A 15,860-nucleotide genomic window follows, 5' to 3' on the forward strand; every position below is an offset into this window, starting at 1 on the left:
ACAGAGGAGAGCACTGGGGGAAGGCCCTGCTCTTCATCTGATGGGGAGGCAGGGGGAACTGCCTCCACACAGGCAAGGTCCAGTGCCCTGCACTGGTCACTGTTTCTCACCCAAGCGTGTGGAAGTGGCATGTCCCCAGTGGTCACACCACCAGGAAGGCAGCTCACTAGGCAGCATTGCAGGTGACTAGCACTGTCCCTGCAACCTGACTGTGCTCAGCTTGGCTTGCTGCCTATCTGTTGGGACTTGCCACTGCCAGCAGGAGAAAGGCTTTAGGTTCAGCTTCTTCCCCCTACGGCTACATCTGCTGGGCTTTCTGAATTCTGAAGGAATCTCTCTCACCCATGCATGACTGATCCCATGCAGCAGAACGGGGCAAAGCTTCTGAGACATCCATTCCCAAATACCAGGCTTACAGCCTTTCTGAGAGACCTGGTACCCTGGGGTCATGGGTAGAAAAAACAATAATAAAACTCTGCCTCTTTCAGGAAAGTACATGCAGCTATGCAAAATATTTATAATACTGACAGCCAGGAAGTAAGCTTCAACACCAGGTGTGAAGTTGTCCAGGCTGCCTAATTGCTAGCTTGTTTCCTGGCTCTGTTTTAAAACTGCTTTTAATTAATCCTCTTCATGACAATGTCCAGGGTTTTTGTTTTATTGACAGTTGCCTCCAAAGACAGCTCCCAAGAGAGCAGCATGGATTTGGGGACCCTTCCACTAAAAACAGAACTCCAATAATAAATAAAAATTCACCATGAGGGTGATTAAGCACTGCAACACATTGCCAACAAAGGTCTGTAAAATCTCCTTCTGCAGAGATACTCCCAGCTTGGCTGAGCAAGACCTTCAATACTGATCCAACTTCAAAGTTAGACGTGCTTTGAGTGGATGGTTGGGCTAGCTGATCTCTACCTGTCCCTTCCAGTGAACATTTTTCCATGATTCATCAGGCTTTGAACCCTCAAGTACCCTTGGATGCTCTCAGTGCTACATTGCGGGGTCTGGGATACGTGCGTTTACGTTCATAAAACACAAACTGCTGCCTTGGGGAACCGTAGCACAGCATCCACCATCAGGACCTTGGAAACACAAAAAAACCCTGTTAGGGACACAGGGCTACCACAGAGTCAGGAGGAGACCCATGGCTGCACAGCGCAAACGAGGCCACTCTGTGGCAGATGGATGTAACCCCAAGCAATGCGGATGTGAGCCATGTCTTGCCATTTAGCCTCGGGGTTAGGGACCATTCCCGACTCTTTGAGCAGTAAGGCTGTGCATACAAGAACTGAAGGAAAAGACACGCAGTCAGTGTAATGTGAAAAACCTAGAAGTGAACTACAACTTAAAGGAAGTGTTGCTGAGTGTGGTCTAACTGAATCCATGGCACAGTCCAAAATGCCAACAGGGCTACCATGCTAGTTATGTAAACGATTTTAAACTTTTCTAGTCTTGAACACAGGCAGCGTTGCATTCAGTAATTATTAAGTATAATTAATAATTATTTTTAAGAAATAAATAAATAAATTTAATTGAATAAGACAGTAAAAAAATACCCTACCTAGCACTGAACTGGAAGTTTGAGGTGACAGTTTCATTACAGTGAAAGGAAAAGAGAAAAAATTGATAGGAAGGCATATGCTTTAAACTCAGACAAGATTATTTTCTTTAGGAAGACCTAGTTACTATGCCAATTCAGAAAATATCCAGAAGAATCAAGCTGTTCTTTATGAAACAAACTGCAGTTTCTTTCATGAACCTAAGAACTAACTACAATGGGATATTTAGGAAAAGCATGTCTCCTTTAAATCAAGATAATAAGTAAGTATTTACATACAGTCACCCATAAAAGCATAGGGAACCAAGAGAGCCTAGTTGCTTTCCCACCCTTTTCAAGCACTCATTTAAATGAGAGGTGATACAAGGTGTAATAACATAGCCTTTATTGATGCCACTGGAAAGCAGACATTTTAAAGCAACTAATTTTTCATAAACAGGAAATAAAATTTTACTTCCTATGATCTAATTACAGAAAATCTGTTTAAGTCACTAATATAAAAAAAAAATTAAAAAAAGTGTCTGCAAACTTCATAATGTAGTACCGTCAAGAAGTCCTAAGTAACTGTATTTTCTATGACAAAGGGAGAAATGAAACAGATTTGTATGGACAGAAGTCAATACTATAAAACATTAAATGTATGTTCTAAGGAATTCTGATGATTTGTGAGCTCATCAGTTCTTGAGGATGGCTAAAGAAGTAGATCCTAGCAGGATCAAACCCTGTATATTTACACTCATAGGTGTAAAAGTAATATTGCCAGTTAATTGAAATACATATTTTCAGTATTGTTCTCAAAATTAATGAAGTCTAGAAGCTAAATATTATGTTCAGGTGTGCACATCTGAAATAAAGTACTTCTTGCATCCTGTCTAATTAAGGCAAAGTATGTTATCCTTTGAAAATACCTTATATATAGTTTCTGCATAAAAATATGAAATAAAAAATAAAAATATATATATATATATAATGGAACACTGTTATGTATGGTCCAGCAGAATAAGGCACAAAAAGTAAATAGAATGCAAAAGCATATATAAAAGTTAATGTGTTATCTTGAGTGGAATATAGCAAATTTCAAGTAGTTCTGAGTATGCTCATTTCTTGCAATAGGAATACATATATAAGTATTTCATGCTAAGCCTGATGTACAAAGATTCATAATGTAAGCATAATCTATCAGAAGTAGGTCATTTGTACTGTGACTGTATTTAGAAATCTGATACTTTTCAAACCATCTAAGACAAGGCTCCTTAATGAAATGACTTGGCCTGAAATCCAAGCATGAATTTTTCCACAAGGCAAAGTATGTTGTTTTCTTGCCCAAGTCACTTGACTTGGGCAAGTTTTGTCTGCATGCTTAATATGAAGGTTAATACTTCCATTAATATAGATGAAAATACATGCCCCTAAAGTTGGACAAATTTGCAGTTTGTTTTTGCAGGTATTCACAAGCAAATTTTCTTGCTGTAAAATTCCACAGAGATTACTGTGCAGAATGGGCCACCTGCATCAGTCCAACTGCATTATCAGGGTCAGAAACCTTTTTGTCAGCTGGTATTTAATTTAGTTTGGAATTATGGTCTGTTTATCAACAAATAAACATACGTGTAGGGAGAACAGAGAATCTTAAGTTATTTTGATTTGATAGATGGCACACATCATCATTTGTTGTCTGACTGCAGCCTCAAAGCAGCCCTCCTCCCCCAAGTAATATACGTAAGATTTTCACAAAGGAAGGGGAGAGCTGATGAAGTCTTTACTTCCTTCCCAAAGTTTCAGCTAGTTTCTTCAGTCTTTTCTTCAGCTCTAGAGGAAACTTCTCATAGCACTTTTTGCAGACAGGTTTCATATCAAACTCAACAAATTTATTCCTAAAATGACAAAGCAAAAACCAGAAAAAGTTTTAGCAGCAGCGATAGTGAAAATACTATTTTTTAAAGTATCCTATTAAAGATGCACAGGAAAAAAATTACAACTGCAATTTATACATATCTATTAAGTTACTTTTACAAGATTATACACTATAGACAGCAATTACAATACTCTGTTAAGTCATGTAGTTTGTACCCAAATGTCCATATTTATTAACCGTGTTAATTAAAAAGCCTTTCAAACCTAACTGTAGAGCTAAACAGACTAAACCTAAGATAATGGAATAACAAATTAATATTTCAGGTTGCAGTTGTGTGAAAAGTATTTTGTTTTCGATTGCCATGAATTCATGTAAACACTTAAAATAGAAGCATCCTTAGCACTGACCAAAGAAGAAAGGAGTAGAGGTGGTGGTGAGAAGGAAAAAAAGTTTACAAACAGATTGGCTTTTTCTTTTTCTGCTTCTCTTTATCCCTTGCTTCACGTTCGCGTTTGGCAAGTCGTCGCTTAAATTCATCTGGCATTTTCTCGTAACAGTGTTTGCAGACAGGTTTTAGGTCAATTTCAACAAACTTATCCCTTTAGAGTTAAACACAGAAAAAATAAAGGACAGAAAAGAAGAGTTAAGAAGACTAACTGAAGAAAGACCTGAACAGACAGGTGAAAGAGATGTAAATTAGTAAGTGGAGCAAGAGGAAGAAATATGCATGTATTTCTTAATGCTGCTTATTTGTTTTTCATACCATAGCAGTTACACTGTAGCAACATCTACACATGGAAGATAACCACTGATCTGGTTTAAAGGGATCACACATTGATAAACTTACTTGAGTGTTAACTTAGTGTTGCAAGTTGAACAAGCAAAACAGTTCACACACCATGCCTTATTCAGAGCAGACACAACTGGGGTGATGAGAGAAAAAACCAAATCATTAGTGTTACAGAAACAAAAAAGCTAGGTAAAAATTTTAAACTCACATTTGTGAGGCATGAAGAACAGTCATTCGATTCTTGTATCAAGTATTAAGGACCATAACAATAATGTGGCAAGACTAGGTAGGCACATGTGGGTGTAGTGCAGTAGGACTGTGAAGCATTGATGAAGCTGTCTCTGAGACAAGACCCATTTAACAGCCACCTGTTTCTTGCTTCCACTTCATCTCATAGCATGCTGGCCTCAGGCAGCTGTTCTATGAGGCCATGTTTCCAACTTAATCAGGGAAACATCTTCAGCTGAAGAGTAATCCAGCAAAATTGTGTTTATGTTTCATTCCATTTCATTGCTCAGACCCAGTTCAGATTGCACTATCACCACCAGCAGCACTTGCCCAGCCAAAGAAAACAATGTGAAGCCAGCAGTAAGGATATCGCCAGCAAATCAGCACTAGCAAGGTGAAAAAACATTATGAACTCATGGGATAAATTACCTGATCAGGATAAACTTGGATGTATTTTTATTCTTTGCTTTGGAGAGAAAGTAACTATCTCAGTCTGTTCTCTGTTCTTCTTCTCTTTCAATATACCTTCCCAGTTTTTCCTGCCAAAATTTGCCTCTCTTCTTAATCTAAGTTAGAGGATGCAGGACAATGGTTTTCTCATAAACCCCTGTATTTTTTCAACAACAAACAGAACCAGAGAATTGTCACGCAGAGCTTCTTTCCTGCACTATGGGGCAAGAATGTCCGCACATCCACAGATGCATAGTTAATTCACTGCTTGTCAAAATAATACCAGTCAGATGAAAGTCCTCGTTCCCAAGCAACCTCTGTAATACCGTCAATAGACACTCTCCTGAAAAACTCCTGCCACAGAAGTTTGTTTCATCAGACAGAGAGAGAACAATATTGGATACTCGTAATTTGTGATGGCAGTGTCAAATTTGTGTGCATAAACAAAAGAAGAAATGCAACTGAAGATGTACATTGAAAATAAAGAAATTACTGTATTACACTATATTCTGTTCAGTTCAGAGACCAAAACAAACAACATGGGTGTCAGATTGTATGGTGAAAGGTCAGAACATACAGAGATGTAGTTATCAGACAAAGCTGAATTTATTAATTCACCTCAAGTTCCAGTTCTACTCATTCTAGCAGAATATTGCTGAAGAGGAGGACACAGTTTCCTCTAAAGCGTTCTGGATTGTCATTCTGCAGGTATGGTCCAGTCCAGAAAACGTTGGGAAAGCACATCTCTGGAATGTAGGTCTCACCCTATAGTTACATGACTATAGACTAGTTTATGTCTGGTTTTATATGTTAGAGGCTTCTTCCTTGCCCACTTTGCTAATGGCTTTGGCTTAGGTGAGGCTAACATTGGTATTATAGTATTTATTTTGGGCAGGGGTAACTAGGCACATAATGTTGCATTATTTCAGGCAGAATAATTTGCTTTTGGCATTTTATCATAGCTGGTTGTCAGAAAAACCCCCACCAACTCAACTGCCCCCCAAAGAAAAAAAATCAAAAACCCAAACAAAACCCCCAAACCAACAACCAAGCAATAAAAACCCAAACAAACTTAAACCACTTGCTTCCAGTTCTGCCTTTGCAGGACACATCTATCCAAGTATGATCTTTCCTGGTTTTGTGACATTATCATCAGCCTAGATTTTCAAAACACAGGTGCCTGCAATAGATGGGTAAATATCTCTAGGAACCAAACTGACATAATGGGAACTAGGCACTTTAAAAAAAAACAACAAAACCTTAAGAGTGCCCACCCATGTCTTTCAATATCTAAATACTTTTTCAAATTTGGTTCTTGGTTCATGATCCCTAAATTCATTTAAGGAGATGCCTGTGCAGTCATTCTCACCCTTGCATGTGTTCTTTTTGAAGCTGGTGGGGCAGGAAGCTCCTTCTGTGCATCTCCCAGCATCCCTGGCCTTTGAACATCACTAGGGGGTTTCCAGTTGACCACAGGTCTCTTCAGCAACTGGGTGGTCTTCTACCACCATAAAACACTTGCTGTAAGGTTTACTTGCCATTTGGTCTCTGACTAATCAGCTCTAACCTAATTTTCTGATCAAGAGAATGGCTGGTTTTGTTTTAAGGAGAACAATCAAGGATTCAACAGGGGGCTCCTTTCTCCCTTACTTCCACTTTTAAAGAGATCTTTCATCAGAAAGTAACATTAAGGAAATAGAAAAGTGCTTACCATCTCCCTCAATTACACGATTGCAATGGAAACAAACATCACCAAATAGCTGAAGAAGAAAGAAAAGTAACAAATTTTTAATGTAATTACTTTACCAAGGGTAACTTTTCAGACTAACAAAATAACTGTATTTAAGCTGATGGGCACAGTAGCTTTCCTATTTATTTTAGTAAAATAAAGAGATTGATGGCAAGTCTGGTTTGGTTTTCCAAGTATGTTTTGCATCATCTCATCACAAGAAGTCTTTATAATATTAAAGATGAAAACATTTGTTTACCTGTTTGATCCTCTGTAAATATGATTTTGTTTTGAATTTGAAATACAGTTGACATACAGCAGTTGGTGTCACATACACATCATTACTAATCAGCCAATTTAACATTTAGACTTACATGCATGACTAGAACAATATATTGCTCTTTCTGGCAAAAACTGTAAGAAATGTTATTTTATTGGAGAAAAAAAAAAAAAAAAGGAAAACGGAGGCCAAAAATTATTCATTCTATTTCCAGGCTTAACATTTGTCCATGATATAACAACTCAGAGGTGCCAAAAATGTCACGTATTTTTTCTAACTGTAGTAGTTAACCTAGTAAAAGACATCTACTCTAGATACAGCTCGTTTGGTATATGTGCTTGCCCCATCACGGCTGCAACACTATTGCTACTAATGTCATGGCATTTATTGTCCACAAGTATGCCAGCAACATTTCAATCATCTACCCTTCATCACTGAGAAATTAAAGAGTCCATCTGTAATTAGCAGATGCCTTACAACTCCCAAATGTAACCCTTACTCTTGTATTTATTTAAGGGAAGAGGTGGACGTGACACTATGCAGATGGCTTCCAAATAAAAAAAGTCTACGCATCATGGTGCTGGACTACGCAATCAAGGGGGTCTGGACAGAGATGATGGTACCAAGACATAGAACTCCTACATAAATGCAAGTGGTCACTAGGTGGTGTCCTCTGACAAATTTGGTGTTTGCAGTCTTCAGCAACCTAATGAATGAGCTGGATGGTGACGGTCATCCTGGAGTAGCAGCTGTAGAAAAAAACATGCTACTCGCTAGGGCCTCCTCCTAAACTGCAGCTACTGAGTGGCAAATCTTAAGCTTCTTGGGAATGACTGGGTGTCATTAGCTGCTCTGGTCTCACAGACATGTAAATAACAGCTCTATTTAAGTACCACTAAGCTCGAAGAACAACTCAATAGTGATTGTCCTGGCTAGCCTTTGTGAAATACCTGCAGTTTTCTTTCTCAATACCAGACCAATGCATGGAGAAACCTATACAAATTAACTGCAACAGAACATCTGCTAACTGACATTACACCCACAGGTGCCTGTAAAAAAACAGAAGAACATTCACGGTTTTCCATCTCTATCTAATAAAACCAATTAATGAGTTTACCAATCAACTCAATTTTTAAAAATATGCAACCTTACCTGATTGTAGTGGGTTTCACAATACGCCAAGCCTTTTCTCTCGTAATGGCGATGACCCAGGAATGGCTTTTCACATTTTGCACAAACAAAATGCTACAAAAAAATTTACATACATTGTTTTGGATTATTTGGAAGTAATGGCATTTTTTCTGGAAAGCAAACCAACCAAACCCAGTACTGAACATGACTGAAGTCTACTGAGATAGCTCTGCCATCTTGAAAAGGAGAGTTAAAACTATTTTGTTTCTACATTTAGACCATAAAATAATGTTCCTTTTAATGTCTTCAACATTTCGATCCAAAAGTTACCACCCCCACCCCAAAACAAATGAATTGATTCTCATATGTTATCAATGATCAGAGTGAAGAGATATTAAGTAATCTGCACCATTATTATACTCTTGTGAAGAAAGCATTTGCTGGAAGAGATTTTCAGAACAACAGGAGGAATAAACTGTTTATCTTTCTAACTTAAATGGAAGATGTGGAACTACATCTTGCACGTGGCCTTCAAATATGAACTCTCACACAAAGTGCTTTAGAGAGATTTACACGGCAGGTGACTTCGGAAGACCTAAGGGTATTACGATGCTCAGTAACATTATGGTTGCCACTGAATTTTACTGCCTTTCCAGAGGTACTGCTTTGCACTCTGAAATCTTATTTTGTAAGGACCTCACAGTGCCTCCTTTGATTACTGATCTTAGTTTCACAGTCAAAGCTCTCTGTAAGGTAAGATGTAACTCCTATTTCACAGTGGAAGACCAGTCACAATAAGGTTGAAGACAGGATTAGCAGAAGATATTTAATGATTTAATAAAAAAAGCATACTTTGCTAATCCTTTCATTGAAATTGATCAACAAAATCACAGACAAGTATGTTAATGTTTACATCTGTATAAGGCAATATGTTTCATCTGATTTTACCTCCACATGCCATTGTTTGCCCATAGCATTCACCACACGGCCTTCAATTGGTCTTCTACATGCCCCACAGATGGGGACACCCATTTTGTCATGGCAGGGTAAGCAGTATAATTCTCCCTTCAACTCACGAGCATCAGCAGTAAGTTCCTTCCTGTTCAGAAGTTAATGAATTGAGAGCATGAATAAAGGCACTGAATAATGTCAACTCTTGAGAGTTTCTGAAAAGAAAAAAATATTTTTTGGCATTTATTTTAGAAATTGCATTTGTACTGCAGTAATGTAGCTGCATCAAATATGACATAGTTCAACATATCTGATCACAGTGAACTGAGAACAGGCTGCTAAGCAAGATGCACTAAGTCCCTCTGAAAACAGCTACTGAGCTATTGTCATTCTGCGTTCTGGTTACGTAGCACGAATGACTGTATGCAAGCTCTAGACATATTTGGTTTATATTCTGGCACTCACATCACCAGTTTATTTTAGATTTGCATGACTGAAACTAAAACGTAGTCCTCTACGTCTAGGTACATTTTCCTTGTTGTACCAAACTTCAGAGAAAGAAAACTATGGACTCACAGGAGCTAGCTATGTTTATTCACTGCCAACTGAGGAATCTCACATACTCTACTTTTTTTTTGCATGGCTAAAATACTGAGACCAGCTAAACTTTAAAAATGACTGCACTCACTAATACTTTTAACTGGTTGCCGCTGACATAACATTACATGTTGTTATTCAAATCAGCGTTTGTTACGGCTCTGAAATGGTAGCTTCCTTTGCACCAGAAATAAAAAACTAAGAATCCACACTATATCCTACAATGATTCATGTTCTGTGCATCCGTGCAGGATGTAGAAATGTGCAGCTTCATGTACTGTAGTTGCAGAAGCTGACAAAATGAGGTGGGAGAAAGCTGCTAAGAAAAAACATAGGCTTCAGAAGGAGAGAACAGTCTCTTTTTGCATGCCACTCAACTAAAAAGAAGTAACATAGGCAAGAAGGTAGCTCAAGCAGCCAAGGAGGACCATTTTTCTTCCTCTAGTAGCAGAATAACAAAGTATCATTTCACTGCTACAGAAACTGTTATCTGGGTCCATACTTGATATTTTGTAAGGTACCATCTTGTCCTGCAGAGCCCAATCTTTACTCCCCAACAGGTCAGCTGCTGTTTGAACTCAAACCATCCCAAAAGCAGTAACACACATCTGGCTGCACGGCACCTAAAACCCCACCCGTCTTGCCAGCTGTACAGGACGGGTTTTCATTTTAAGATGTAAATTGATGAAACAAATAAACCCAGCATTTTCCTGTTTTCCTTTGCAGAACTCAAGTTACCCGCAGTTTGCACAGTTGAAATGATCAGGGTGATAAGGATCATTTTTGAATATGAGAGGCTGTTCATCAATAATGGCATGACACTTCTGGCAAATGTACTTTCCCAGGCCTCTGGCTTTTTCCCTGTTATGGCAAGGACGGCAGAGATGTCTGAAACAGCATAAAAAAAGAGAGGTAAGTACTGGTATCAGGTACCACAGTGCAAAATATAAACCAAAAAATCTATTAGAACCTCATTTCAATGAGCCCTATTTGGACGGAAAGTAAGTCTTTAAAACAATTTCCTTGCTAGGCAACCCAAGATTAGAAGAGGCAGGATGATAATTTTATTTTCTGTCACCACAGCAGTATTGTTTCTTCAGCTTATTTGAGCTTAAGCTGTGTTTTACTCCCAAAATCTTAGAAATTCAGTTTAGAAGCTGGACGAGCACACAGGTCCTAATTCTGCAGGTAACACTGTATATCATATTATACATATGGAGCCAATGGCCATAGAATCCACTTGTAAAACATTCTTCTGATCACAGCTGGTAAAAATATCCTACTCTGTGAGGAATCCCACTGAACTTAAAGCACTTATTAATAAATAAGGTGCTAAATTAAACCAAAATTGGAAAGCCAAGTTGGAAAAAGAAAGTAAAAATTTCTATTAAAAAAATTAAGACAGTGCTTCTGTGTCTGAATGTTTTCTCTCCTATTATGTTTTCCAATGGCCCCAAAACGTCACCGGGTAGAGAACATGTTTACCAAGAAACCTGGTGTTGAAGTAGGTAAACTGTTAATATATTAATTATATTATAATTACATAGAATAATATAAAATAATTATAATAATTATATTAAGTGTATGTTTAAAATACTCATTCTTCGTTTTGTGATGCACTCTTAGACCTTTTCACTACAGAAGGTGCTTCAGTTGTTCCACCTCAGCTGGAAAACTTCAGGAACCAAAACCTCTCAGTACCCCCTCTTAGTTCATTTTATTCATGATCAGTTAACCGAAGGGTGAAGACCTACCTGCCAGCATTCTTGACAAATCCAATATCAGCCAGTACTTGTTGGCAGATATCACAGCAGAAGCACTCTGGATGCCAGCTATTGTTCATAGCTTTAATAACACGACCAATAATGAACTCACCTGTAAGAAACACAGCACCAGGATGTAAAATACCATGCTAGGCAAAGTTAAAAGCAACCCACAACCAAATTGCTACAATGACATCATCATCCTCTCTCTCCCCCCCAAATCTGGCATGATACATGGCTTTCAGTATCACTGCTCTGGTTCTAAACTCTGGAATGTGGGTTTGTTTCAGGTTTTTTTTGCTAGGGGTCAGGAGAAAATGTCCTTGCTAGTGGAGGACCTTCTGTTCTTTACATACAAGCCCTTCTAGATACACAGTCCACCTTCTCTCTGTAACCATCCTTTTTAAGTCCCCTCCCTGGTTTTACTTCTCTGTTCTCAAGCTGTTTATTTAATACAGCTTTCTTGTGTCCTAATCATCTTTCTCCTCCTTTTCTTTAAGATGACAATTTTATTTTGCAATGTACACAGTAGTGGTTTCTACTCCACTAGGACCAAGCCTTGAAGGGGCTCTATATTCAAAGCACGCAGAACTGAGCTTGCGTGGCTGTGGACCTCCTAAAAAAACCCTCCCGTGGAGTCAGAACACAAAGCTGCAGTGAAGCAGCAGGTCAGTCAGTCCAACGCACACAACTTCTGACCTACCACAAGCGGTCCTGTCCTGTGAGTCATTAAAAAAAAAGCAGGAGAACTACTGCATGCATGGTGTGACTGTGCGGGGCAGGCAGCGGAGCGTCCAGCACACACACGGTTTAGTTGTTCTCTATGCGGACGTTGTGGCCAAGGCCCCTGAGCAGTGCAAAGGCTCTGCTTCAAATGTGCTGGAAGCTCAGCTTCCCGGTGCCGTGAGGGGCTGAGTCCTGGCTTTGGAGAATGTACAACTCCAACAGCTGCCAAAGGAGAGCGGTCGGGCAGGTAACCAGTGCAGACAATAACTGGTGTTCCCATGAAGTCATAGCTTTTCAAGAACAAAACCCAATGGACTCCAGAAATGTCAGGAATGCTCGAGGCCACATCGCTGACAACAGCCCCATCGATTCTGGCTGTGCTTACTAAATCCAGGCAGTGACAAAGCCCAGCTCTGCACAGGACCTTGATGAGGTTTTGAGGGAGCTGGCACTACAAGCAGCCAGGGCAGAAGTGGGAGCTATGCCAGCTGGGTAGGAGAAATCCTACCCAGGCAACATAGCTCCTCAGAAACGGCCACGGACCCATTCCTTCCTCTTCCCCTGCTTGTTCACATCTGCAGCCTTGAATTCAAAGGTCCATAACATCTGCTTCTCTCTCCCTCAGTGTTCAGTCCCTCCCTCCACATGAGGAAAAGCCTCACTGATCAAATTGAAAACCATAGCAACTTGTCGAGGTGCTACAGAAATACGAGAGCTTCCAGACCAGTTTAAGCAATAGCCAAGTAATGACTTCCCAGTCCTGCCCGAGCATGATGTGTCACACACAGGGGGAAAAAAACCCATGCAAATGATTACTGCACATCAGACACCCAAGCATTTACATCAGCAGTGGCAAATAAAAAGCAGCCCTCAGCGTGATGTTTGGTGGACATTAGACGCTGAAGCCTTAAAGATATTTGTTTCACAAATACAACAGGGGACCAGCTGACCATCATTTGATTATAACACTAGATGATGAAGACTGTCCCCTCTTGTATGGAGTAGGACAGCATGAGTGGGTTACAATAGTCAAAGCAGATGATAAAGATTTGTTGCAGGGTTTCAGCTGCATGAGAAGGGCCAAATACGAGCACATGCAGATGTACTGATATATATAATCAGGAATCATGAATGGTCTGTTCATTGGATCATTGGATCAACAGCTAAACTACTCACTCAAATAATGCAAACTTTTTTTTTTTTTTTTAATACTATTGTTTGATGACCTTCAGGAAAGGCAGCTACCCAGATTCTCTGAAGTCTAGTACATTCTGGAAGTTCAGACACCCAGATGCACAGTGCCACCTCCCAGAGAACACATACAAGGGTTGCTCATCTTCCCCCAGTGATGTTCCCATTTGTGAACAGTGTGAAGTGTTTCACCTCGATGTAAGACTTACCACATTGATGGCAGCAAGGGGCAAAAAGCATTTGAAAATCATGTTCGCAGTACTTTCTCCCTTCAAACTGCAAATGGAAAAAAACCTTGAGCATTAGAGGGACGAGGATCATGCCCTTAACATAAATGCTGTAACACACCAGTTTGTTTCCAGATGCAATTAGATAGTAAAATGTGAGGGGCTGCACAAAAAAACCAGACCATGTGCTAGGCATTAAATCCACCCACCTTAATTCAGCTACTAATTAGCACGTAGCATTAACAGCACATCATTCCTCTAATACTGCTGAGACTGTAAGGCATTTTCTGTCATGCATTTACATCACAAGAGACATCTGAATGTTGACAGACTGCTGAAACTGATGCAACTAAGTAAATTCTAGGCAGGAAATTAGCTAACAAAAACCTTTCCCAGGGGGAAGCATTTTCCCTGGATCCATTTGATCCCTCCTCCACTCTACATTTCCTGCAAGAATGACCCAGCATACCAGAGGAAGTAAGTACCGGGGGAGGAACAGCACCCAGGGACAGAAATCTTTGTAATTTATGGAGCAGTACAGCCCAAACATGAAGGGAAATAAGGCTTTTGCATTGTGATGCTTATTTCATAGAACCATAGAATCATTTAGGTTAGAAAAGACCGTTAAGATCATAAATTCCAAGTTTTAAGGAACAAAGTTCACTACATAGACCAGATGAAACAGGGAACCGATCTTAGGGGATTTGAATCTGAATTTTATCACAGTTAGGAGAAGTTCAGATGCAGTTCAAGCTCAGGTAGAAAAAAAAAAAAAAAGAAAGAAAAAAAATTCTACAACACTGCATTAGTGACTTAGCCAAAGAATATGTAAAAACATGTAGGCAAGTATGTCCTGAAATGAAGGCAAATGTTTAGATACCTTCAGGCACGTCATTACTAGACACAAATGCCAACTAGCATGTCAAAACCAGACAGACAATATTAGGAATGCTATAAAATGTTTGGATTTGAATGTCTCAGTTTTTAACAGTGGGAAAAGGGGGATAGCAGGAAACCCCACTCCTTTCTTTTTACTGGGTCTAAGACAAAAAAAGCAATAGTGTAAAATAGGACCCACAAATTAAGTTTGATGCATGGACAGAAAATACAGCAATGTGCTTCAAGATTTCCTGTTTTATACTATGAAATTCCAAGGTTCAAATACAATATAAGTACAGTAATTACTCATGCAACAGCCAGGATGGGGATCTAATGAAACACTCTAGAAGTCACTGCGTAATTGAGCTCAGAAACTTAATTCCTGTGCCCAACATGAATTGCCCTTGCTAAAACCAGAAAGACATGTGCTCAATACAGACTTTTTCAGAATTCTCTGCTAGCAATTTATCAAGTGTTTTTCCAGTGTAATACTCTAAAACAGATGATGTTCTTAATTGGAGCTTTTTTTAAAGAAAAAAAATTGAGAGACAGAGGGCTATTACTTTCTCAAAGAGTAATGGAAATTACTGGTTCATCGTGAATCGTGCTTGCTTCCTGCTGGTTAAAATCCTTTTTAAATTGAAAAAAATCCGAAAGCTTCCTGTTTTGTGTAAACAGGTGATCCAATGGGAGATGCTTAGGTTTGCTTGGATTTCAGAGCCACCACATGTTGATCTAGGTGTACCAAACAGGTTTTGTTCCCTTCTGGTTTGCATCACACAGGTTGGTTGCTATTCAGTCTCATTTATATTTTCAGCCTTCTTGGCTCATTTGTGCTTCTTTTTGTGGATGACCCAGCAGTTCATCCATTGGAGGAAGCCTTGACCTTCTGTAACAAATCCCACAGTACATTTTAAAAGCAAGGTAATTTGACTGTTGTATGCTGGACGGCCATGAGTTAAATGGCTCTGCATAGAACATTTCACCATGACATAACCTCCAGCTGATCTCCAGGGTTAGCTAACTTAGTGGAAAGACATGCACAAACCCCAAGTCTTTAAAGACCCTTTCTCCAAGGCAGTTTCTGGTAAAGCCCGTTTTAAGAAAACACTCCAGGTGCAACTGGAATGGAAACAAATCTGACAAGCGCATTGCAGCTGCACCTTCCTTTTAATCTTCCTAGAGTATATTACAAACATCTTAGAAAAAAAACCCAAACTGAAAGGAAGTCCCTCTCATTTAGGATACAAAAGTCACATGCTATTTCATTTTATTATTTGAGATAATAATAACAACAATAATAGATACAGATTCCCCCAATTATGGCTCTTGTGAGTAATCCATAAGGATTCTGCTGCATTTCTTCTGTTGTGGGATGCACTGCCCTAAGCCCTTCCATCTCCCCCACCTCAGAACAGTGCAGAGCAGGTCGGGCTGCTTCTGAAAGCACCCAGCAAGAGGCTCTTAACGAACAGCTGGACCACGGGTAGGACTCATCTCTCCTA

General features: G+C 39.4%; 1 protein-coding gene across 6 annotated transcripts in view; it reads right to left on the reverse strand.

Moving 5' to 3' along the window:
- Positions 1 to 1,921: 1,921 nt before the first annotated feature.
- Positions 1,922 to 15,860, reverse strand: part of LIMS1 (LIM zinc finger domain containing 1) — a 76,392-nt gene continuing 62,453 nt past the window's right edge. For 4 of the 6 annotated variants that reach the window (XM_037377391.1, XM_037377392.1, XM_037377389.1 and 1 more), the window contains exons 3-11: positions 13,459 to 13,525; positions 11,324 to 11,444; positions 10,308 to 10,457; positions 8,970 to 9,120; positions 8,043 to 8,135; positions 6,593 to 6,641; positions 4,261 to 4,336; positions 3,821 to 4,012; positions 1,922 to 3,432 (exon numbers count right to left, since the gene is read on the reverse strand). In XM_037377391.1, coding sequence (XP_037233288.1) covers positions 3,865 to 4,012; positions 4,261 to 4,336; positions 6,593 to 6,641; positions 8,043 to 8,135; positions 8,970 to 9,120; positions 10,308 to 10,457; positions 11,324 to 11,444; positions 13,459 to 13,525 — 855 coding nt within the window. In that variant the 3' untranslated portion in view covers positions 1,922 to 3,432; positions 3,821 to 3,864. The remainder of the gene's footprint in view (positions 3,433 to 3,820; positions 4,013 to 4,260; positions 4,337 to 6,592; positions 6,642 to 8,042; positions 8,136 to 8,969; positions 9,121 to 10,307; positions 10,458 to 11,323; positions 11,445 to 13,458; positions 13,526 to 15,860) is intronic. The other 2 variants (XM_037377390.1, XM_037377395.1) reach the window with 1 other exon arrangement.

Source organism: Falco rusticolus, chromosome 2, assembly GCF_015220075.1.
Source record: "Falco rusticolus isolate bFalRus1 chromosome 2, bFalRus1.pri, whole genome shotgun sequence".
Taxonomy (NCBI): Eukaryota; Metazoa; Chordata; class Aves; order Falconiformes; family Falconidae; genus Falco; species Falco rusticolus.